At 40.2% G+C, this 19,982-nt stretch overlaps 2 protein-coding genes across 4 annotated transcripts in view; both read right to left on the bottom strand.

Moving 5' to 3' along the window:
- Positions 1-765: 765 nt before the first annotated feature.
- On the bottom strand, positions 766-4,894 carry bdh1 (3-hydroxybutyrate dehydrogenase, type 1). Of its 2 annotated transcripts, XM_074692931.1 has the most exons (6): positions 4,778-4,888; positions 4,371-4,694; positions 3,879-3,989; positions 3,626-3,767; positions 3,350-3,502; positions 766-2,553 (listed from the first exon to the last, which is right to left on the bottom strand). In XM_074692931.1, exons 2-6 carry the CDS (start codon positions 4,581-4,583, stop codon positions 2,087-2,089), a joined length of 1,086 nt encoding a protein of 361 aa, XP_074549032.1. In that variant the 5' UTR covers positions 4,584-4,694; positions 4,778-4,888; the 3' UTR covers positions 766-2,086. The 2 variants fall into 2 exon arrangements, with proteins under 2 accessions (XP_074549032.1, XP_074549031.1); XM_074692930.1 differs by having other exon boundaries at positions 4,371-4,894.
- Positions 4,895-7,576: 2,682 nt separating this feature from the next.
- Positions 7,577-19,982, bottom strand: part of plxdc2b (plexin domain containing 2b) — a 120,553-nt gene continuing 108,147 nt past the window's right edge. For both annotated transcript variants that reach the window (XM_074693804.1, XM_074693803.1), the window contains exons 12-14: positions 19,174-19,212; positions 12,721-12,887; positions 7,577-9,741 (exon numbers count right to left, since the gene is read on the bottom strand). In XM_074693804.1, coding sequence (XP_074549905.1) covers positions 9,622-9,741; positions 12,721-12,887; positions 19,174-19,212 — 326 coding nt within the window. In that variant the 3' untranslated portion in view covers positions 7,577-9,621. The remainder of the gene's footprint in view (positions 9,742-12,720; positions 12,888-19,173; positions 19,213-19,982) is intronic.

Here is a 19,982-nt window from a genome sequence, read left to right as displayed (position 1 = left end):
CAAATTGGTTGATCAGTAGAAAATTATGCTACTTAAGTTAAATTAAATAAATTAAGTAAATTAATCTGCATTTGCTGTTTCTGTTAGGACCCTGGCAAAGCTGTCTGAGGTTGTGTGCAAAAGAAAAAAAAAAGTTTGCATGCTTTTATTTAAGATTTAAACCATATTTCTTTTTCATCTTTATGACAATGGATGAAATTTGCAAGTATGCATCAAGTCTAGGCTCTGGCTGGGTCACTCAGGGACATTCACAGAGTTATCCTGTAGCTACTCCTTTGATACTGTGGCTTAATGACCCTGGCTGTGTGCTTAGGGCTTTTTTCCTGCTGAAAAGATGAACTGATGCTCCAGTCTGAGTACAGAAGCGCTCCAGAGCAGGTTTTTATCTGGGATTTCTCTGTACATGTCTTTGTTCATCTTTCTCTCAATCCTGACTCGTCTTCCAGTTCCTGCCGCTGAAAAACACCCTCACAGCATGATGCTGCCGCCACCATGCTTCACTGTAGGTATGGTCTTGGGCCAGTGATAAGCGTTGCCTGGTTTCCTCCAAACATGGCACCCGGCATTGACACTAAAGAGTTCAATCTTTGTCTTATGAGACCAGAGAATATTCTTTCTCGTGATCTGAGAACATCATAGCATGTCGGAAGAGTAAGGCACTGTGAATACTCCCTGGATTTTTGTGTTTCCCCAACCTTTTGAACCATTCCCTTAAATAAAACTATTTACAAAACAGTCACTTTTGAATCACTTTATTAATTCATACGTGAAAAATTATATTTTTTCCACATCATCAATATAAAATTATTTTTCCCTGTCATTGTACACAAAATACTTTTCCAGTTAGAGCCACTGAGATGGGGAGAACTTTTGGTTCAACCATCCCCATTAATTACATAAATAAACAGCTCTGTCTGAACAGCACCTCTCAGACAGAGTATGTTTGTGTTGTTGTTATGCAACTTTTGGACGAGCTGAGCCAGATCTCACCACGGCGTTGTTCCGGAGTCCATCACAACAGAGCAGCAGGCAGCTCTTCCTTTGAGTTCTGCCAGCTTTGGTCCACACACCAGTGAAAGTCTGAATGGTTCCCATGAGGAAAAATATGTAAGTATCAGTAAGGGGGGAAAAGAAGCACTAAGGGTTTTAAGACAATATCACAGCAAGCGAAAAAAGACGCATTAATTCACAGCCACGTTAATATCGTAACCCTGCTGATATCCAACATAAAGTAGTTACAGGATGTGTCTGAATGCAATAATTTACAGTCTAAAAGGTTTAAGGGGCTTTCACCCCTACCCTGTTTGGTTCGGACTTTCAGACTTTTCTGTGTCGTCCAAAATAGGTGGTCTCAGTCCGGACCAAACAGGACAACATCTGGTTCATGCCCAGTGTGAAAGCATTATTTTGAAAGGTTTGGACCTTTGTACTGTTGACAGGAAATCACAAAACAAACTACCAGAAAAGAAATCCATCATCAAAACAAATAGAGCTATGGGAGCACGTGGGGAGGGGAGGAGAGGAAATGTTTGCATTTCTTCTCCTTTCCTGTCGACGACGATAAAGATTTCATGTGATCATGAAACTCACGAGACAGCGTCTGATCAGTCAGTACATGACTTCAAGTTGTCGCTGTTGGTGATACAAAATCAACAAAAATATGCAAGTGGGATTGACACTCTCATTCATTGTTGTCAATATTCAAGACCCACGTCATTCAACATGTTGGCGTCAGACGCCTACTGACCAAATGACCAAAAACTACTGAGACACGCACAGCACGCAGTTGATGATGATATTATGTAGGTTCGTCACGGTCTGTTTGCAATAATAACAGTGTGAAACCACTAACAGACGGAACCAAATGTATACAATATAACAAAAACATGTGCTTTGATCCAGACCATGGTCTGGACTGTCAGGTGTAAAAACACCCTAAGGCTTGATCAGTGAATGATTTCAAGTGCTAAGGATTAGAGAGTTCCCTCCTCTGCCTGTCTGTGAAGTGCTAATAGTCTAAATAAATGCTGATATCTTGGATTCAAGGGCAGGAGCAGAGGGAGCTAGTTTACGCACAGCTTCTCTCTCAGAGGTAGAGGAAGTCAGATATAGCTCCGGGCAGATGTGTCATCATCTGAACTCTGATCCACCAGTGTGGCTCCATAGGGTTGTATCGTGTGTACGGACGTTTGGACACAAGTGCATCAGTGATGTCATCCAAAACAGGAGCTATGCTCTTCTGTCCACTGCCGCAGTACGAGCGCATCTGAGCCATGCGCTGCTCAAAGTGAGCTTTCCCATAATCCTCCTTCACGACAGAGGGGGCCTCGTTCCACAGCTTGTTGGCCGTGTTGGCGACGATGTCCCGGGTGAGGATGCCGGTGGCGACGATGAAGTTCCCAGGTTCGACGATGGACACTTTTACACCCCAGGACTTCATCTCATAGCGGAGGCAATCGGAAAAGGCTTCCACGCCGTATTTGGACACGCAGTATGGGGAGCGCATGACGTTTCCCATCCTGCCGTACATGCTGGCCAGGTTTACAATGCGACCTGCAAAGACAAAAAAAGTGTTGTTGAGCATTTTTTAAAGCCTCCCGTAACACAAAAACTGAGGACACCTTTTTTGATACAAGATTTGTTGTGTAGTGCCACTTTTAAGCACTAGACAAATCTTTTACCAATCTTGAGAACTGTATCTGGAAAAACAAAGTAAAATTGTAATATCTTAGGGTAGGGTTGCAAAATTCCTGGAGTTTTCAAAGTTGGAAACTTTACATTGAAACTTTTGGATATTAATGGGAAGTACAAGAAATTTTCAGGAAGAATTGCATTTATCTGGTCTTAAAAGTGTGTATATATTAAACATTTGTTTTTATCGGCAAACTTGCACACAAACATATCTATGACTATTTTTTAATCAAGTTAATAATAAGAAAAACCGGAAAATTTACCAAATTTCTGAGCCAAAGTTTCTCAGGAATCTTTAAGAATAATTCATTTAAGTTAAGGGCAACAAAACCCAGAAGATTTCCAATATTACTGAGCTCTAAATCCCATGAAAATTTTCAGGAATCTTTCCTGAAAATTACCGTAAATCCCCTCCCTTTGCAACCCTTATTGGTAGTATTCCTACGAGAAGCCATGGGGCTTTTACTCTTGTTGACAAGCATTTCATTTAAGAAGGAATTCAAAGAATGCATCTAATCCACAACAGCGATGTTGGAAGTTTATGAAATACAAGGGGCCTGTCCCTTTAAGATTATTTTTCTCCCTGTGCAGACACTATTTAACTCCTTCAGGTTGATATGTGACATATAAAACACAGTTATGTCCTCCAGTTGCCTACCTTTGGCCCTGCGGATCAGTGGCAGAACAGCTTTGGTAACTCTGATAGTGCCCCAAAGGTTGACCTCAGACACCTGCTTGTACGTCTCCATTGTTGTAAACTCCACTTCCCCAAATGTTGACAAGCCTGCGTTGTTCACCACAGCCCACAGACCTGAGTCATGAGACACAACAGACTGTTTAATAGGGGAAGAGTGTGTAAGTGTGTGTTTTTGTGTGTGTGTATCTGTGAGATCTCTTCCTTGTCAATAATAAAACAAGAGGGTTAATACAGCACCTCTTTCTGCGTCCTGCAGGTTGTCTTTAATGTATTCTGCAGCCTGGTTCACCTGCTCATCGCTGCACACGTCCAGCTGGACGACCTTCATGCGATCTGAGTGAAATTCCTCCAGCTCTTTTGCACCTTCTCCTCCTTTATCCTGCAAGGACGCATTCATTTCCAACACATAAAAATGCATTCAAAACTAGCAGTCTTGTGTTTCAACCATCGATGCCACATTTTTGTCAGCTACTGTCTTGCATATCCGTACCTTAAGTAGGCACCCAGCAAAGACCGTAAAGCCCAGTTTGTGCAAGTGTTTTGCAAGTGCATGGCCGAATCCAGTGTCACAGCCTGTAATAAACACAGATTTACCCTTCACCTGCAGAGAGGAGCAGAAAGGTGTGACAATTAACATAAAAATAAGGATTTGAAGACACTAACAGTCAGTTTGAAAGTAAGTGTACAGTTCAATGCATGAATATTTTGAAAGAGGTTGTCTCTGTAAACATTAACAGGGTGAAAGTAAGGTAAATAATTCATAAAACAGCCCAGTTTGCTATTTAAGAACATTTTACATGCACTAAACCTTATTTCTGAATGAATTTCTTCTAAATTTTGAACCATAGACGAAATTTCATCCTAAAGAAGCTCCATGGCATACCGCAGAGATGCTATCATTCTGTTTTAGCTACAAATCATAATGTACAGGCACATTTTGATCTTTACCGTAATGGCAGTAACAGTCGGTACTGTACATTACCTCGATCAGTCCTCTTGGAATTCGAGGCGTCGCAACGTACAGCACAAAAAATAAATAAAGCACAACTATGCACTCGGTCACGCTGGTCTCCGGTAGTCCTAACACCCTCATGACTGCGTTCAGCAAAGCAGGCAGCCCAAACCCCAACAACACCGTGAGAAACACTGAAAACGACACCAGCAGTACCACTCGGAACCCGGGGAGCGGGGCCATCTTGACGGAATGGTGTGTTTACGTTCCCGGAGGAGTCGATATCACTCGGTGCGGGGGTCACGGCACGCCCCCTGCATCACATCACCAAAAAACCCCGGGCTGCGTTCAAAGCTGCAAATACAGTTGAAATTTTAGAGTAACATTCTGGAAAATTCTTTCCGTGTGACTACTGTTGCTGACAAGAAACCAAATACCGTAACTGTAGAGAAGTAAAAACAACCGTTGTAACGGTTAACCTCACGAGCAGACTTCCGTAACGTTTTTTTTTACCGCACTTCGAAAACGAGCAGACCCTAAACTAACATTAGCACGATATGTTTCTTTAAATAGAAAACCTCTCAAGCGAGGGCGTGTTTTATTAATGCATTCATTCAGTATTTATCAGAGGGCGAGACATCCTTCTCGGACTGGCAGCAAAAATGCGAAGAGAAGAAAATTGCCCCTCCTCTCAAAATTGAGGCAGACAGACGCAAGGAATTCTGTATCCCATACAACCGTTAAAGTGGCTCCCACCGGCCAGTTTTTCTTTTAAACTACAAGAAACATTCAAAATCTAATCATCTACAAGAAATTATAGTTATATGAATGAGATCGTTATTCCCACTTGCATTAAGTGATCATCATCTGGTACCCTTAAAGTAGTTTTACATTATTTACAGAAAGGAAAACCCTTATTCAAAACTCTGTCTGAAACCCCTTTCCACAACCCCTGTTCCCTCTGATAGGTCAGCCCCTTGAAGGCCTGTCAGGGGCAGACCTTGGTGTTTGAGGCCCCCCACTTCAAAGTTTAATTTACCTGGTGTGAGGATCTTACGCTTTTTCTAAAATAGACAGTGTTTGAGTAGTTTAGAGACTTAAAGGTGTCTACAATATATTAAAATGTAAAGGTTTGAAAATGTACACACATTTAGTTGTTATTTTATCCATGTTTAAAGATAGGGTCTGCAGGAATTTTTGTTACTTGTTTGCAAATACAGATTCAAACTGGGCTTCTCCTCCTTAACTCAGTGAGTTAACTATGCTTACTCTCCACCCAGAAATGTCCTGATTTAACCAAAACATCAACATACAGGCAGAGGAGGGGGGTTGAGGCAGACACTGGTACATGTACAGGGGCTTAGAAGTGACGATTGAGCGGGACTATTTCTGTAAAAGTTGACAGTTTATTATTCAGGAAAATCCTGCACACTTTACCTTTCAGATATGGGAACCATAATATACCATTTCTTTAAAAAAAAAATTCTTGTATATACCTTATACATTTTTGCTGTTTGAAAAAATAAATTGTTCATTATTCAAATTTAGCATGATAGTAATTGGTTAAAATAAAATGAGCACAGACTATGGGGTTCTTGAAATGCTGTAAAACTTATGAGCAACCAATATCTTATCTGCTCTTACATGTCTGTGATGTAACCACTAGATGGCAGTACAACACAGATAATGTTTGGGCAGCAGCAGCTTGACTGTCACCATCGGTTTTACCTTGTCCACAAAACACAGGGATTCTGCTATTCTGAAAGTAAAAGAAGTAAGCCTGGCGGTGTCATTTCTGAACAAGATGGAAGTTGTATATTAGAGACCTGTTAAGTGAAAATCTAAACACAAAAATTTGCCGCATGCAACCTTGGAGGACAATGAAGTACGGATGGCTTTTTTGTTTACCTAACAAGGCATGTGGAAAACAGGAGAGGCCTGTGGATAGAGCTGTGGGAGACTCCACATGTGTAATGATCAGAGGATAAACAGACTTGTTCTGTCTTGGAGAATGAGAGAGTTTAGCCACTTGTCATTCGAATCTTGACGTAAACACTGGAGGTTTTCTATGTGGATGCTTCCTTTAAAAGTGATTTGCAAACTTTTAGTCATACACAGCAACATGATGCAAAAGTAACATTGAGAGTTTTTCTATAACAAAATGGTTTATTATTTGAAAAGTCATCAAAACAACAGCAGTTACAGAAATAACAGACAGCTGTGATACCAGGTGATTTATGTGTCAGTGATCGTCATCAGATAAAACCATGTTTGTGTTTTTGTGAATCGAGCTGCTATTGTAAAGAAGGAGAGGGTGAAAATGATCTGTCAGGTCAAGTGAACTCAAATGAAAGTTTTGTTGCTCAACTTTAAATCGCTGTTATCTGCTACCGTTTCTCTGACTGTATTTTCAGAGATGTTATAAAAACACTTGCAGTTTCAGGTGGCCGTGTACAACAAGCAATGTCCAAGGTAATTTTTCTTTCCCCAGTGTAGTTTCTCAGAGGGTCTGTGAGAGAGTTTAGAAATAACCTGTTAGTCCTGGTTTTGGTATTTGTGGTTGGATCTTTGGGTGTCTGATTGAACTTATCCTGTGTTAGCAAGAATGAATTAAAGGGTTTGAAATGGTGAATGGTGACTATAATACAGAAGCTACAGTCCTCCTAGCTACGACCTCTGGTTCACGTCCCATCCATTCGCCACTTTCTCTTCCTGATGTCTAACCTTATTCACTGTCCTGTCTCTTGATAAGGTAGAAAGAATGACATGTAAATGTGTTGACTTTAGAGTGTATGGGTAGAGACTAATTTTAGTCTGGATGAACATCCCAGGACACTTGTACCAGTTTAGCTTCGCTCTGAATGAACCAAAATTCGAGAAACAAACTGACAACAAAAGTTAGACCTAAACATTTTAGTAGAGGAGAAGGGCTGCTAAAAAATCGGGTCAGAATTCTGACCTATAACTCAGAAAGTCAGATTTTTTTTTTCTGGCATTTCCAAAGTATTTGACTGTGAGAATAAACCGACGATTCTCAAAAATAAAATAGATTAGAATTCTCCAATAACAGAGTTTGACAAAGTAAAATTCTGACTTTCTTTAAATAAAAATGGAACAAGAAAAGAAAAACATAATCTGGCTTTAATCTCAAAATTCCAAATAGAACAGGAGTCAAAAAAGATTTGATTGTTTACATTTTTTTCAACCTTGTTCCCAGGTGCCAACTGTTTCCCATGTGTTTGAATGTTTTATCCACTTTTTTTGTTTGCTTTGAAAATAGAGATGCAATTCAACAAGTAATGAGCACACCTGTTAAGTTTTATTAGCTAGTGGAATACAGTTTTATGATAGATCAATCATACTTGACTAGCAAGTAAGCTAGTCAGGCATACTAGTTGTTGGAAGTTAAGCTAGACCAGGTAGCACCCTGTTTAATCCTTTCGTAGAATTTTATTTAGTGTTTATGGTTAAAGAAATTGTCAACAAAGAGACGCGACTGTTCAAACTTCCCAATACACAAACCCATAGGTGAGTCATTTTTGTGTCGCCTGTAAGCCAATGGAGCTACAAATGAACTTACGGTGATTGGTTGGTTGTGTGGTTGTTGAGGTAAAATCTTAAATACGTATTTCACTGAAATGCAGATTAGTCTTTGGTTTCAATGTGATAGGCGAAAAAAAAAAATCCAGATGATTTTTATTTGGATGTATTTTGGGGATGAAACTGAACAGATGTCATATTGCACACTTTATTTTTCAGTAGAATTCCAGGTTTCCTAAAATGAGTCTACAATCATTGGTGTGAAAACATAATGTTGTCATGACAGAATATATATATTTATATATAACATTAGAAATAATAAGGGTTTGAATGTAATCAGTCAGAAGCCTCGTGTGTTGATTGTTATGATTCGAACAGTATTCACATTTGAGTAAAAAAAGTAGAGAAAAAAGGCCACTCATCAAAAATAAAAAAGTTTTTCTGTACTATAATGTGAATATCAAAAAAATGTTTGCCATGAGTTACCTGAATCTGCAAATGTTTTGGCCTTGGTATATACATAAATGAGCCAGTCATAGCATTAACACACACTCGCTAATGGTTATGCCAGAAGGACACCACACTGTAAAATCAAACCATACCACACACACCGTCACCTGACACCTCAGATTTATATCATTAAGAGCCAGCTCAAACATACGCAGGAGGATATCCACACACTACTGTGCTCGTATGCATTCACGCAAACATATAGAATCACTTATAGAAAATATTTTCAGCATACACACTCACAAGCGCCTGTCTTGTCATTCTGCATTAGTACAACATGTCAAATGAGAGAATCAATTGTGCTTGGAAAATAATGTGCAAACTCTCGTCAGGGACAAAATGGCACAGCAGTCATGAATAAAACTGCAGAAGTTTAAAAAAATAAAGAAAATAACGAAAGCAATGAAAGGAAGAAAAAGAGCAAAGCGTGCCCATCAACCGGAAAACTCAAAGAGAAAATCTCACGTTTCATTCACAGAAAATAAAACCCAGCTAACTGTTCAGATTTATTCTACACCTGCGCTGAATTTGCAGGATTATTTTTTCATCAGGTTGCGATCGATCAATTTGACTTCAGCTGGCGTCATATCGCACAGCTGCAGCCTCTCTGCAGAGCGGGCAGTGGAAAAGTCAATTAAGCCTGCTATGGCACTGAGAAGCAATACCGATGGTCTCTAAAGATTAATGTGCCACCCCCTGTGAAAAGGACAAAGAGGAGTAAAAGAAGTGAAAACCTGATGGATATAAAGGCCTATACAGTATAACCCCACCAACATTAAAGAGGAATTGTCTGATCACATACTCTGTATTGTTTCTTAAAATATATATTGTATATTTCAACACCTCAGATACATCAGTATCCAGTCGAGGCAGTCGGACTGTACAATCCCCTCCCTTGCAACATGATAGCAGCCGTCCAAAGCTAACCAACGCTGCCTGGGTCCATGACATCAGCGCTCCCCCCTCACATCCCCTTTAGGTTAGTCCAGAACAGCTGCACAGCAAGCTGGTCCCAGATCAGTTTTCAGGCTTTTTCTCACACCCTCAAATCCGTGTCGCTCTATCTGAAGTCTCATCTTTCGCTCAATGTGCCGATTTCCCACAGTCGAGTTTTTGTGAGCTTCCTCCGTCAGTATCAGACCCTGGAGGTTCCTTGTGAGACGTCCAGGAGGGAGAAAGGGGGGAGGGGAGGAGGGGGGGGCTGCTAGGGAGGCAGATGCCCCCTCCTCCCTCAGCACTGCTCGGACTCGATGAAGCCCTCCTTCTCCTGTCCGACCGGCTCCACCTCTGCGTACGCTGGGTGGCCCGAGCCCCGGCGGAACTTCATGGCGGGCCATCTGCTGGGGCGTCTCTGCAAGGGGACAGTCCACAGGGATAGGGTCAGTCGTAATATTATTTGTTATTTAACGAGACGATATGATCCTTTATTATGGAAAACAAGAGCAAAGTAGCTTCTCCTGTTACTGGAGATCACAATGGGATTTGACATGATAAATACTTTATCTTGAAGTGTATGTAGGGTTGCAAAATTCTAGGAATTTTAAAAGTTGGGAATACAGGATGTGAATTTTTCGGACATTAACACAAATTTTTCAGAAATTTTTGAGAATTTATATTTACTGCATTTCAGAGTCTGATTCAGACAACTTTATTCATTCCACAAGGGGCAATTCATTTGTAGCTTCCCTGTGTATATGCATTTGTACAGACAGTCAACAACATGAATAAATAAATAAATAAATAAATAAATAAATAAATAAATAAATAAATAAATAAAATCATCACCAAGGAAACATATTTAAGCAGGCATGGGACAGATAGAGATGTCGGACATTATAAGTAGCCTACATATGCAAATTGTAAAGCAAGATAAAAACAAGGTAAGATAAATGTTTAAAAAAAAAATTGTAAAAACTTTTAAAACAGCAAGAAAGCAGATAAGACAAGAAATAAATAATATCCTCTAGAAATAGTTGTTTACCTGGTCGTATACATGTATAAACATGAAAAAAAAATGTAAGCAGACATGCAAACATGTTTAAAACAATATTTTTAAAATCAAGCTGATAAGAAAATGAAACTGAAATTTTTCCAAAATTAAAAAAAAAGGAAATAACTTGATGGCAACACAACTCTGCAAACCTCCAGTAGTCCTGAGCTCAAATTCCAACGGAAATTTTCAGGAAGCTTTCCTGAAATTTATTGGACAGTGTTTCCCCCAACAGAGGCACCTGCCCCCCCTGGAAGCCATACAGCACAAAATCACAGCAGAAGTGATTTTAAGTTATCTCCCTTATTAATCAGGTCTCTACCTTGTTTTTTTTTAAATCTAACAGACTAGATACCCTTATGTTATTCATCTAATTTACCTGATGGGATATTGTTTGTACAGCACGGTGAAGTTCCACTTCGACGCATTCACAGACACACAAACACGTGCGTGTATTTACACACACAGACAAGCTCACTATGTATAGCGGACAGAGAGCTCGGTAAACCACCACAAGAAACATCCGCCCAATGCTTTCTCTGTGAAGATCCATTTCCAACAAAGTCGCCGCCCCCCATGGCTGTAAACCTCGGGGAAACACTGCCAGAAATGTTCCATCCCTTTGCAACCCTACTTGCACATAAGGTAAAAGATAAAACATCACTTCAGGTCTCTCTGACTGACAATGACCTTTAAAAGGGAAACTAAAAACAACTTTCAACATATTTTCTGTCTAAAACATATCTGAACTTGACTTGTATAACACTCTGCAAACAGCACCTGCCCCTCACCCAGGGGGGTTCAGTTTCTCTTAATAAGAAAGAGTGTGCACCAAGTTTCATCATTCCCCTCTGAACGTCTTCGTGCATATTTATGAGCCAGGTATTAAAGGATAAAATTCACTGAGCTGCTGTGTTTTGAAACAGTTCTCGCCTTTAGATTGGAGTCTCTTAAGATTTGGTTGGGATGAGTCTTATTAAACACAGTCCTGAAAAATACATTATTTAGATATTCATTAAAATGCTTTTTTATGTTAAAAAAGTCACAAAATTCTGCATTCAACATATAAAACAGGTGGAGGAGCCATTTTCCCCCAACAAAAAGTGCTTAATGATAAAGCTGAAATTTAAAGCTCCTGTGACCAGCTTCCAGTTTGTGTTGATTCTGGCGCTCCCTGTGGACAAATTGACCAATTTTAGGCTGCACATGTGTAAGTTGTGTGTCGTGTAAATTAACAAATAACTCATTGTAGATATTCTCAGAGAAAACGTTTTCAAACATATGTTGCTGCAGCATTGTCTTGCCTGACACCTACCCCCACGGTGGTAATAACAGCCAACTTCCCTATAAGAAATCATTTCTCTGGTTGCTGTCAGTCATATTTATTTATGTCGGTCAGAAAAAGGGATCAATGCTATTTTTTAGTCTGTTTCATTGGCTGTTAAAAAATCTTTACTGGAGCTTTAAAATTTACATTAATACAGCTAAACACAGGCTACCATGATATTGTGCATTTAGTATTTTTGTAGTGGCTTTACTCCAAAAATATTCCCTAATCCTAGTTTCTACTTAAATTTAACTACTGTGTCTTCAAGGCTCCTCGGTATACCAAAATCAAGATTTTGAGAAGCATCCTCCACTGTTGCTTTGTTAAAAGTTTTTGTTTATTTTTCCAAATTTTCCCATTAAAAGAGGATTCCCCAACTAGTGATGTCACAGATTGAGCTAATCTCATGTTGATCTCACTGAAACCTCATTTGGCTTCAAGAACCATCTGGGGCTACATTCCAGCTACAGTGTCCTTAAGGCTCCCCTATATACCAAAATCCAGATTTCAAGAAGCATCCCCTACTTTTGCCATTTTGAAAAGTTGTGTTTCTTTATTAAAATGGCAAATAAGCCCATTTTAAAAGGATTTCCCAACTAGTGATGTCACAGATTGAGCTAATCTCATTGAAATCTCATTTGGCTTCTTAAACCAGCTGCTTCAACCAGCCTGGAGATTACTCAAACACGTTTATGTTAAGACTCTACCCACTTTTAGCTTGACATCCAAAACTTTTATGGTCATATTTGTTTTTAAAATATGAAAAAAGTAGAACACCAACAATAACAAGAGACATACCTCAAAGATCCTACAGGTGTCTGTGATGTTTAAGTTGTTTGCGTTGATTCAATTATGGGTTTATTTAGTAGCTGTTCTTGTGCTATGGGTGATGTCACGTTTTTATCAGCAGCTAATTGCAGAGTTATAGGTGTTAGAACACCACATCCGGTTCTCGTTTCTTGAGTCAAGAAAAAAAGTGAAATTTCAAATCACCCACTGGTGTTTTTTCTTACCTCAATGAGAAAGAGACTGGCTGCAGAGGTCGGGTGATGGTAGACATACACGGTGACCAGCACTCCGGCGATCATAATGAGTACCACCAGGAGGATGCCGAGGATCAGGCCAATGTGAAGAGGGTGTGTACCTGGCATTCTGTCTGCAGCGCTGTCTGCTGGCATCACTGAAACACAAAGAGAAAAAACTTTTTTATAAATTAAATAAATATGTAATTAATTACACACTTCATTTAGCTTATATCTTCAAATGCTGGAGCGCCTGTTTTTGTCAGGAGGGTGCAGATAGGCATGTTTTCATGTTATGTGCAGTGTAGATTTGGGCCAGTAGGGGGCACTCATCATCCATCAGGACCCTCCTTTCTCTTGTGTACATTGTAGCCTGTAAGTATATGTTTCTGAGCCCACACTTCTGCTAAATATCAACATTTTGACTGAGTGATGTTTCTATAAGCTCTCTTGAAGGCTCATTTCTGTGGGTAAAGTCTTTAATGTGACATTTCCTGTTTAGTCTGGGTCTGCTTTGGCATTCATGAGCATTTTCTCCCCTCCTGCCGTACAAGTAATGCCAAACCAAGGTTAGCAGCAGGACCTGATATGAGGCAGGAAACAGGCCTATAGATGCAGATAGAGAAAGCAATCAAAGCCTCCATTCATGTCAATGCAAACTGAAGAGGCTGTGTACAGTGGCTACACATCGAGTCCGTCCTTCACTGAATCTTGGAAGGCATCAGTCATCTTTGAAGTACTCAGATACACACTGGAGCGTCAAAGTCGACCCAGCAGGTGTTTTCACGGCGAGTTCTTTTGAAGATGAAGGTGAATGTCCTCTGAGCTAATATCTGTTTTCATCTATTGAGGAGCACTGGAAACAAGAGGAGCTTCACTTGTTATTTGTCATCAGGAGAAAATCGTCTGATAAGAATAAAACGCACAAAGGGAAAGAGCATTGTGAGATTTGAAGCAGGTTCAGCCCAGATCTATCATCAGATTTCATCTTCTCTGCCCCTCCGACAACCTCCTCCTGGGCTCCTCCCTGCCTTTAATTAGCAGCTACAGCCACCACTGAGCCTGTCAGCCAACCAGCCGCTCCCCCGGGCTCCCTGCCTCATTGATTTCCAGCTCACAGAACAACCGGGTGGTAATCAAACCTGTCCGATGCACGTGGCCACTCACTGTGAATGTGTGCCTGTGTGTGGAAAATAAAAATGCTGCTTGTTCTCATTTCACAATCAACAAACGCACCAAAATCAAACCCCTTTCTCTCTATAATTCAGCAAAAAGAACATTTCCTCCTCCTCCAAAAACAGCTTCCCCCGTGTCTCTTTGTCCAGGAGCCTCTCCAGGTCAGCTTGAAGCTCAAACAATGCGACAGGCTGTTAGTCTGAGGTGTCAGTAGGTGAGCAAGGGGGCGTGAGACGGCCGAGGATGGACAAGACACAATGAGAAACTAACCGCCCAGCAGCTAAATAAGCAGCATGGTGCCAGCTGAGGTGAGTCTGCCTCAGGAGCTCTGAGACTGTTCGTTTTATCTGAACTCTTGTGAGGGATGTGTTTAAACCAGTAGGAGGATAGAAGCACAGTCTGTAAAGTATAATTTATGCTGTGCTGTGCAAGCAGCTCAATCAGGCCAGACATTAGCAAAGTAATGCCAAGCGCTGAATGCTCACTTCGTATACAGCCTGCTTATGTTGTGCATGATAGCATGCTGGTGTAGTCTAAGTAATGACCAATCATGTAACAGCAGGCTTTGCTAAATGCAGGAAAAACACTCTTTACAGGGAGCAAAATATCAGCAGTAATCTAACAACCATCTACTACACACAAATTAAGAGGTGTTAGTTCAGGCAGGCCAACAAGTTAAGACCACTACACGTCCAATTGGCAAGTACGCAAATAGTTGTTCTATTTAAACTGCTTTAGCCTTCCTGCTGCTGCTGCTCTCCTTGCAAACCACTTCGCACCTCAGCTCCTCCTTTTTATGCTGTGTCTGATTTCATCAGTGTCATATGTATTGTCACTGATGCCCACTCCGTTCTGTACCACTAAAAGGCTTCGCTGCTGCTCTACCTACCTTGGCTTTTCATGTGCATGAACGACAGAGATAAGAGATGTGCTCTCCCTGCCTCAGGCTTAGGGGCAGTTTTAGGGTGAAACGCAAAAGTTCTGTTGCGTTTTAGCCAACCTAACACGCAAACTCTTGAAAACAGCCTCCAGAGTTGAATTTTTCTGAAATGCTGCTGACACCGTTGCTATGTAAACAGTAAGCCAGCGTTTTCAGTGGAAGCGCATACAACAGTACCGTTGTTACGATCATTGCTGACTATCATGTTGTGCTTGTGCTGCTCAATCTGCTGACTGTCTTTCAACAAAATGTGCATCTGTTGCACCATTTCTGCATTTCATTCATTTCATGAATTTCCCTTCGGGGATCAATAAAGTATATTTTATCTTTATCTTTATCTTTTCTTTGGTCTTCGTCAATACACCAGATGATTGGCCCAACTCTACTTCTGTGGAGATCTACCAAAAGCAGCTTCCGTACAAGACAGTTATAGCGCCAACTACAGGCCTGGCATGCTTATTGCAGCATTTTCAGTCCCTCAGTGTTTCAAACAGATTTTTGCACTGTGTTTTGGTGTTTTTGGATGAAAGGTTGTGTAAATGGGGCCTTAGGCATTCCACATAGGCACCTGGAAGAACAGGGACCATATGGCAAAATTTAACCTGTGTCACACCATTAATTATAATTTCAACCACAGTGGTCGTCACTCAACTATCAATGTGGCTAACCTAACAGTTCAACCAGTAACTGTCTCAGGGGCAAGCATGCTGCATTGGAGACTGAGTGCGCCAATGACTTGATAGAAAGCTAAGTATGATTTAAACAGGAAAGAATTTGTTGCCATGGAAATGTCGAAGGGATACACACACTAATGTCACTGAGGGCCATAAAAAGTGAGGAAAAGGTTGGAGGGAGCTCCGTCTATCAAGGGTTGTTCAGAGATGTGGACTGCATGTTGTATCTTCAATTAACCCAGTAAAATGCAAGTGCAACACACGATACATTCTGAAGCAAATGAATCAACTTGAGCAACAAATCTGTTTGATGCTAGCTGTGCAAATGACTGGCTAAACTGAATGAGACGATTTGGTCAACGAGAGATTCACTGTTTACACTATCAACAGTTAATGCTAGAAACCTAACGTCAAAGAAGCTGATACTGTTGCCTAGTAATGGCCAACTACCTTGCACAGGTAGCACCACATAAATAATACAACCATCACCAACTTTCCAAAATAGTTCCAAGAATCAATGTGTATGTTTTTTCAATCACTTTAGGCAGTTATTCATGGTGTTGTAACAACATACTATCATCTAACAGTGTATTACTGTATTAAATCAACTGACATGCAAAGACTCATGTGGCATGTTGGGCCACAGGAATGCTACTGTTGTATCCTCTGACGCCTCGGTAAAGTAACTTAGAGGACCCTTTGACGTGCCACTGTGACACATTCAGTCTTCAGATGTGTCAAGACAGCCAATCAGGAATAAGTTTCCTGGAACATGTCAGCAACAACATCCATCTCCATTTGAAAAAACAAACATCGTAAAGAGGACACTTTCACAAATTTTCCTTGAGATGATCTCAACATACTCAAAACCCATCAATAAGGGCTAATTAACAAAAAAGGGTTAGTTTTAAGAATCATACCACTCTGGAAAGCCAAAGAGGAGCCTCAGTCTAACTTAATATTTACAGTGAAACTGAGACTCGTCTGAAATAGAGGAATAAACTTGATAGGACGAATGATATTGGGATAATGGAATTGTTACTTAATTTGTCGTAGTGGTACAATATCATCTTCTAAGAAGCACCCAAGACTTATTCTCCATTAGTTTTGTTTGTATGACCTCCGAAAACCAAAGTCCAGTGCAACACTAATGGACAGCAGAGCTCCTCCACACAGTAAATACATTAGAGCTCTTAACACAAAGACAAATGAGCCAAGAACCTCTACCTTTAAGCTATACATCAGTGCTAACAGAAGAGCTGAACATGGCTAATGGGGTTTTAGAAAAGTAACAATACCACCAAGGCAGAGCCATAACTCAGACTGTGTAGGGACTCGGAGGGCTGGAGGTGTTAGGTATAAACTCTAGGAAAAGGGCAGTTTGTGTCTGTTATTCCTCATCTCAGCCCTTATGTGTGGGTTTAATGGCCTCACCATGGTACAGCTCCACAGGTGGAAAAATGAAGCAACATATTGAACAAGTCTAAATCAAACCTGTGTGTTTAGTCTTGTAAGAGTCAGACTTTTAACTTTTATACGTCTCCTTCTCTTAGTATGATAATCTCCATGCCTTCCTCATCTTTACTGCTCGTGCTAAGGTATCATTATAACCAGGTACACTGTGTGAAAAAAGGTTAAATGCATGAAAAGGAGAGATATCCTCACAGTTTGAGGTGCCAGCCCCAGTGTGCCAAGTGATGAGAGACATGCAGCGTTTGTGTAACGGAGGTATGATAGAAGAGGCTGATTTCCATTTCCTCTCAAGCAGGAAATGAAACGAATAGAGATGGAAGCATTTTCAGAGTGTGTGGATGTTTTGCATATATTAGTATGGTAACTGAGGCATGAGGTATTTAGTTTAAGAGGAATGCTGAGTTCTGACTGCTGTGGTATATTTACTGAGAGTGAGTCCTTGAAATTATTTGATAATTTGATGTTAACTCATGATAAATTAGTATTTGTAGAAACGCCAACTATCCTGATACCAATTCCAACACCTGGGCTTTGGCATCAGCCGTCACTGATGTGATCCCATACCAGTATTAATATAACATTCTCCATTCCTTTATATGCAGATGACACTCAGAATTATGTTCTGTCAACTTTAGGCTTTTCTAATTTTGTAAACTTAGGTAAAATAAAAACATTTTTAAACTAACTTTGACGTTATTTTATGGCGTTATAAATGTGTAAATCATCAGCATTAGTTATGGCGTTCCACAAGGGTCAGTGCTTGGCCCACTTCTTTTGATTTTGTTTATGCCTCTTCTGGGTACTATTATGACAAAATACTGTGATGTACACAGTTGTATCTGTCAGTGAAGCCAGAGGAAATCGATCAATTAACAAAAATTGAAGCATGCCTTGAAGATGTAAAAACCAGGGTAGGCATGCATGTCCAGCCATTAGCAATGAAAATAAACCAGCTATCAGGGCTGGGATGAAATGCTAATCTAGCAATTTGATTCTATTACAATTCTTGGAGTGCTGATCTTTTTTAAATTGCGATTCTCCAATATTTAAGATTTTTCCAATTTTAAGTTTGTAGTTTTAACACCAGACCATGTGAAAAAGTTATATGATGATGATAATGTCCACAGGCTATATCAGTGTATTTTCCCATACAATGCACATTGTATGGGAAATTTCAGCCTCTGCTAGAGAAAAGTGGTCACTTTTTTCCAATCTAGCTTATAAACAAAGACTGAAATGAAGAATTTGAATTCATAGAAAACAAACAGTTTTTTGACAAAGAATCTCGATTTTGATATCCTCAAACACAAAATCTTGATATATTTATTTTCAAATTTTTTTCTCCCACCCCTACTATTTAGACTAATGATAAAAAAAAAACGTTAAGCACTGTGCATAAGCCAGGTTAGCGCCCCAACAGAGCATTAAATTAAATGGTAGTACACCCCACCATTACAGGCACTAACAGCAGGAATACCAGTCGGGCTGTTTTAAAAATGGTGGCAGTGCTCATGCATTACTATTCAAGACAAATTATGCGAAGATAACAGATATATTTACGGATTAAATCATTTGGAAAAGAATGACGATGTTGAGATATACAGCAGACTCAGATTTGAAAGACACAGCTTTTTTTTTAAGTTCTTTTATGGGATTTTCATTCCTTTAATGACAGAGGTGAAGACAGTGGATAGAGCTGGAAAGGGGACAAGAGTGGGGAGTGACATGCGGGAAACAGGCCACAGACTGGACTCGAACCCGGGCCACTCACTTGTGAGTAAACCTTGTGGCACGACCTAAACTTCTAGGCCATCTGCGCCTCAACATTTTTCAGTTTTAACCGTGGATTATGCGGAGTACATATGCACATTTTGAATTTGTAGCCCGTACATGTGGCTGACGCTAGAGCTAAATGGGCCGTTCCATAAAGGTAAGTTACTGTAAAAGGTCCAGTTTGTGAAATGACTGGATGTGCATATGGGCCCTTGATGAGTAGAAATGTCTGATTGCTAAACTCGGACAAAACTGAATTTGTTGTTCTTGGACCCAAACACCTTGGAAAAACTTAATTAGGTAATCCCATTAGACAGTGTCTGCTGGTAACCAGCTCCTCTATAAAAAATCTGGGAGTTAAAGAGGAGGCAGACACTCTACTTTTACGAGGTGGAAGATGGGACTTACCTTGGTTGTCTCTGAGATGCAGGGCGATCTTGGTGTCATCTGGAGACAAATAGAGAAAGAGATATTCCAGCGTCAGACAAATTAATCACTATTTCTCTTTGTAGTTTGTTTTTTAACCTCTGACAGTCTCAAAAACTCCCTGGAGAAATCAAGCTTCATTCATTAGGAGGCTCATTTTCCTTGCACCGTGATATTTACCACACTTTAGATTGGATTAAAAATTAATGCTTTGAATATAATAGTCCATGCATGCATAATTCAGCTCCTAAAAGCTGTCTGGGGTTAACTATACATGTGAAATATGGAAATGCAGCGTGACCCACTTCTCCTCCAAGGCTAGCAGGCGTTTACACACACCACAGGATTCACATTATGTAAATTCAGCACATTCACCACCAGATACATTTCACTGAACTATGATACTCAAAAGAAATTTCCATACCGATTCACAAAAAGGCCAATGCAGCCACGTTTTTGGTGTCTGAAATGAATCATTAAATGAGACGTCGTAGTGTAAGCGACAGCCCCAAAAATCTCAGCCCCAGTCGTAGGGAGAATCATAAATATTGATCATGGTCGCTGCCTGAGGAAAAGAGAGCTAAGGTCTGCTGTAGCTATCAGGGGAACAAGGCACAGCAACTGTCTGGGTCTGTTTATTTCACACACATAAATACTGTAAATATGCATATCCAGCATGAGATTTGATTTGCAAGTCGGAAATGTTCAGAGTGTTTTATTTTCAGTGTAAACTGGATACTTTTGTTAATAATACACCATGCTGTTGGGTTAGGCAAAGTCTGAAAAAGAGC

The sequence above is a fragment of the Halichoeres trimaculatus genome, unplaced genomic scaffold, assembly GCF_033239565.1.
Source record: "Halichoeres trimaculatus isolate MK-OKI-2021-1 unplaced genomic scaffold, fHalTri1.1 fHalTri1_scaffold_18, whole genome shotgun sequence".
NCBI classification, from domain to species: Eukaryota; Metazoa; Chordata; class Actinopteri; order Labriformes; family Labridae; genus Halichoeres; species Halichoeres trimaculatus.
The sequence above is the reverse complement of the archived record's forward strand: the minus strand, read 5'-3'. Positions and strand labels throughout refer to the sequence as shown.